General features: G+C 36.8%; 1 protein-coding gene across 1 annotated transcript; it reads left to right on the forward strand.

Moving 5' to 3' along the window:
* Positions 1–265: 265 nt before the first annotated feature.
* On the forward strand, positions 266–4423 carry LOC121964452 (annexin A5-like; the record flags this gene model as incomplete). Its single annotated transcript, XM_042514659.1, has 5 exons — positions 266–359; positions 2158–2253; positions 2441–2499; positions 3236–3358; positions 4374–4423. Coding segments are annotated over 5 exons (422 nt in total), but the record flags the coding sequence as incomplete, so codon positions are not given.
* Positions 4424–5245: the final 822 nt, after the last annotated feature.

The following is a 5245-nucleotide window of genomic DNA, read 5'->3' on the forward strand; positions in this document are numbered from 1 at the left end:
TTTTAAAACTTTGTCATTTGACCAACATTAGAAAAAACTTCTGAAGCTGCAGGTGAAAGAACCTGAAACACAGAATTTCTCTTTAATAACAAAGACAGTTGAGCAAAACAAAACTTCTCCGTGTTGTTTTGGCACAGTGCAAGGTCCTACATCAGTGCTGTCATTCCTGCGCCGCCTGTGTGTGTTCAAATAAGTCACGTCTACACAAGGTTAGCTCTGTGTGTTTGTGTGTGTGACAAGCAGAGGTGTGTGTCTGCCATTACAGGACTTGTATGCTGCTGGTGAGGGCAAGTTTGGCACAGATGAGGAAAAATTCATCACAATTCTTGGCAACAGGAGCGCAGAGCATCTCAGAGAAGGTGAGCGTGTTTGTGCCAGCGTATTTAAATGTTATGTGTAATTTGTCAGTCAGCTGCTGAAAAATCAAAGATCAAAAGTTGCAACTTATAATCACTATGCACTCATGTTTTATTTCACCTAAATGACTCAGAAAGGGTCATTTTCTGTTCAAATATATCTTTATCTTCAATACCTAACTAGAAATTTCAGTAAATTTCTTTTCCCACAAAAGGGACAAAAAGTGGAAGCCAAAACAACAACAAAGTGAACACTACACAACTTAGACACACAGGGGGAGAGCGGGTTTGTAGAGTTTATTAAGGTGTGATAAACAACCACAAACTCAGCTGCGGTCCTGAGGGCACAAACGACTGGCTGCAACAGAGACTTATTTAAGCTGGTTAGTGAGTCAGATGCCCGAACTGAAGGCACAACTCACTGAAAAATTAAAGCGTGCAGCAAGAAACAGGTCAGTCGACGGGTTAGACGAAGCTAAAGTGAAAGGGAACGTGATCCCCAACAAGAGTGAGCAGTGGGAGGCCGAACATACTGTCCCTCTGCATGAGTCCTCATACTTAACCTTTAGGGACTGTTTGGCGCATTTTACAGGCTTTTCATTCTTCATTTTTTAAATAATTTTGGCTGTGTTCATGCATATGGCATACATTTTGGCAAGATTGTGTATTTTTCTTTAACCTTTTAATTTCCAGCTCAGCTCCTACAATAACTCTAAAGCACTGTGTAAACAAAATTATTACATTCATACTGTTAAGGGCAAAACAATGCTCATTAAAACCCATTCAAACTGCAGTTTTTGATCCCACAGCCATCAAAGCATAGAAACATGCTTTGTGTTCTTTCTGAGTGTCATTCTTGGCTTTTGCCTCGCAAATTTCGTTTTTACAACTATATCATTTTTACTGTTTTCCACCTGATGGTGTCTTTTTTAACATTTTTGGCATATGCAGAAAACACATGCTATTTCCACTAAGTGCACTGTTACAATCAATGTTGCTGCAAATCACTGACATATCCCAGGCTGTGATAATTAAAAAGAATCAACTTTGTCTGTAGTATATTGAAAATAATAAATTTTTTGTGTATTTTTTTTCTCATCAAACAACATAGTGGCATCATGACAACATCTTGATTAATTAATTAAATTGGTTAAAATTCTGTAAATTAATGAGTAATTGATATTTATGATTAGGACTGATGTTGGTTAAAAAATTTAATTCAATGACAGTTGAAAATCATATAAATGTTAAATACTTCTTTTATGGGCTGATTTTGTATGCAGAGCGATACAACTACAGGTGTGACCAGCATGCACCTGGGTGGGCAAAATGTTTTGTTTTTTTTCACCAGAGCAAGAGAGGCAGCGGAAGACATGATTCCTTTGTTCCTTGGTTTGCTTGTTTATCTTTTGGATAAATAAATCAAGAAATACCACAATAACTATGAATGACGCCCATGCTGCATCAGTGGCCCTTTAAATGTTTGATGTAAGTTTGATTTTTGCTGACAAATAGCCGCTACGAACATTTTTGCGGCATTAACAGGCCGCTGAAAAAACTGACGTGGTTTGCAAAATTCACTCTTTAGTTAATTTTGGTAGTATTTTCACTTTCAGCTGATCATTAAGTGGTAAATTGATGATCTGATGGTTGTGCTGTTGGTGTTCCTAAAAAAGTGGATTCTTATAATACCAGTGATCAATAAATACTAAATATGATGCCATAAAACAGCCAAAATCGCAAACAAAGCACAAAAGTCATGTTAGTTGTATATGTGTTGTGCTTGTCTTGTTCTCTGCAGTGTTTGATGCCTATAAGAAACTCTCTGGCTCCGATATAGAGGACAGCATTAAGGGAGAGACCACTGGGAATTTGGAGGACTTACTGGTAGCTGTTGGTAAGACCTGAGATTCATCAGGACACTTTTCTGTTTTTTTTTATCTGTTTTTGGCTAAAACTCATGCTTTAATAAAAGAGATGATAACACTCTGTGGTGGAAATCGATGCCAGCACAACGACAAAAGATTAACATGGCAGAAATTCAATCTCACACAGAGTCCTGACGTTGCCTCTTTGCTCCGCAGTGAAATGTGTCAGGAGTGTCCCAGAGTTCTTTGCTGATGGCCTGTACAGATCTATGAGGGTAGGCGTCACCGTCACACAACCTCAAGAGTGTTGTTGTCAGGTTTTGTATGAGACTTTGAGTATTGGGAGAAGAAAAAAACTTTTTCAAAAGGTTTTCTGAAAGAAATTTTGGAACCTGTTTATCTGATCTCCTCGAGTCCTTAAAGGGACAGCCCTGCATTTCTGGATATAGTCATGACCGAGCCAAGAAATAGTCTGGCACGTGATCTCCATAAAACTCCACAACTTGTCATTTTTCCAAAGTCGTTTTGTATAAATTCAGCAAATGAGATGTAAAATTAAAAAAAAAAAAAAAAATCATACAAACAAGCAGATGGACAGAAAAAAGTAATACTTACGTAAAAATAAATACATGAAATATATTACATTCGTAAATCTAAATCTGCACACCATACATTTGATAATTTTTTGCAGTAGTCAAGTAGTGTAGTCAAGAAGCTTAAACCTCCAAAATCACTGGATTAGTCCTTAAATAAGAACCCTCTGAAGACAAACCCAGTTGTGTTTTTGAAGTACTTCTTCTTAGTAACTTTTCTTCCTCCAAATAGGATTTACAGTATAGTTAAGGGATTAAACATCACCATATGAGACAGTGTGAGGCCCTCAGTTACAGAATGTCTCTCTGAAAGAAATAAAAAGAAAGATGTTTTACATTTTCTTGGACTATAAAACTGGTTGAAGATGCAATTTCATAGATTATTAACTCTGGCTGCTGAATTTGCTTCTGTGTTTAGCGCGCTGGAACTGATGACGACACCCTGATGAGAATAATGGTGTCGAGGAGCGAGGTGGACATGTTGGACATCAGAGCCATCTTCAAAAAGAAGTACGGAGCGTCTCTTTACAACACGATCCAGGTACGGCTCACTCTGACAGCCCTCTGTTTCTTTATGATCTCTACTTAAGAAGAAAATAAATGTATTGATGTAACACCTGATGTAACTCTGTCACCGTTTTACCCCGCTGACGCTCTAAACATGCTCATCTGTCCCGCTGCATGCTTTAAATCACCAGCTGTGTGTACGACGTTCATGCCGCTGATACGCCATTCATGTCAGTGCAGTGATGGGTTGGAGATCGGTGATTTACTTTAAATGCCTTTTTCAGCGTGATGAGACTGAGATGACGTTCTCTGCTTTTCACAGCAGCCGAAGTGAATTAATCTATTCTCCCGGGTCCAGATGTTCCTTGCAGTGAAGAGTTATTGCCATCCTCCTGGAGCAATGGCCAATGCTGAATAGATAAATGACATCATGAAATAATAAAATATATAATTTAAGCAATATTTAATTTTTGACACTTTTTGTAGAGTTCATTTTTATTTCATCGTTCCAACTATTACTTCAAGTTGTGCCTTTTATCAAAAGTATTCATACTACATGGAGGTATTTTTCCCCAGTGATGCCTTTTCATGTCACTTTTTATGACTTAACACAGACAGCTGATATTTTGATTGTTATTATGGCTGCACTCCATTTATATTTCACTTCAGTGGCCCTTTTATTGTGCAGGATGGTTCATTGTCGTGGCTTACTGGCTCTTTGAAATGAGCGATAATTGATGTCATTAGTTTCACCTGTGCTCTTCCTGCTGCGTCGACGATGTGTTCGTGTTCATATAGGAGGTGCAATAATTGTGAGTGTCTCACTTATATTTGCACGAACCGTAAATCCACTTAAGTGCCTGAAAAAGCAATTTCAGCCCAAGTCTGTCATCCAAGGTAATTAAACCCACATTTAAATAGATTTATGGGCTAAATAATCAAAGCTGCTACAGCTCTCCATCCCACACGATGTGTAAGCAGCGTAAAAGGAAATACTTCTGAAAACAGTTTATTGTTTCTCTGATTCCTGCGTCCTCACCCTCGACCAGTCTGACCCTTCAGGCCAATATCAGATCTGCCAGCTACTTCCTGTTACAGCGTGCTTAACCCTCAGGGCTCGCTTCAATATTACACACACGTGTATCGCTCTGTGCAGAAAACTTGCTTTTCATAATCAAGCTTTAAAAAATATTAAAAATTAATATTATTTTTTGTACTTTTATCTAGTTAATTTTTAACTACCATCTGCCTCATTCATAGCAATTAAAAATTTAAATGCCAGGTTTTTGTCATGATGCTACTCTGTTTTTAGATAGAAAACAAACAAACAAAAAAAAAGAATTATTTTCAATATGCTACATGCAAAGTCTATTTTTTTTATTATAACAGCCTGGGATATGTCATTAATCAGCAGCAACACTGAATTCTATACATTATTACTTTTTATGCCGTATCAGTATTCAGACTCATACTGCTCTGTGCAAGATATGTGCTTTTCATCAGGGTATAAAATGTATTATACATCAGTGTGATTTCTACTTTTATTGAGTTTAGTTTTTTAACCAACATCAATCCTAATCATAAATATAAATTATTCAGCAATTTTCAGAATTTTTTACCTTTTGAATAATAGGTTCTTGTCATTATGGCACTACGCTTTTACATGAAAAAAAAAAACAAAAAATGTATTATTTTTTAATAAACTACATGCAAAGCAGAATGCAAATTTTTAAAGTAGATAAATAAATAAAAGAAAACTGACAGTGCTAATGTGAGCAATGTGAAATAATGCTCAATAATTTGAAATAATGTGTGAATGCCCAGACGATTGTTTTTTCTGTTTTATTTTTGAGGCTTTGCTTCAATGCCAGGGGACTTCACCTGAAAACTGCTCATTTGGATAAACATAGACATTTCTGAT

The sequence above is a fragment of the Plectropomus leopardus genome, unplaced genomic scaffold, assembly GCF_008729295.1.
Source record: "Plectropomus leopardus isolate mb unplaced genomic scaffold, YSFRI_Pleo_2.0 unplaced_scaffold15667, whole genome shotgun sequence".
Lineage (NCBI taxonomy): Eukaryota > Metazoa > Chordata > Actinopteri > Perciformes > Serranidae > Plectropomus > Plectropomus leopardus.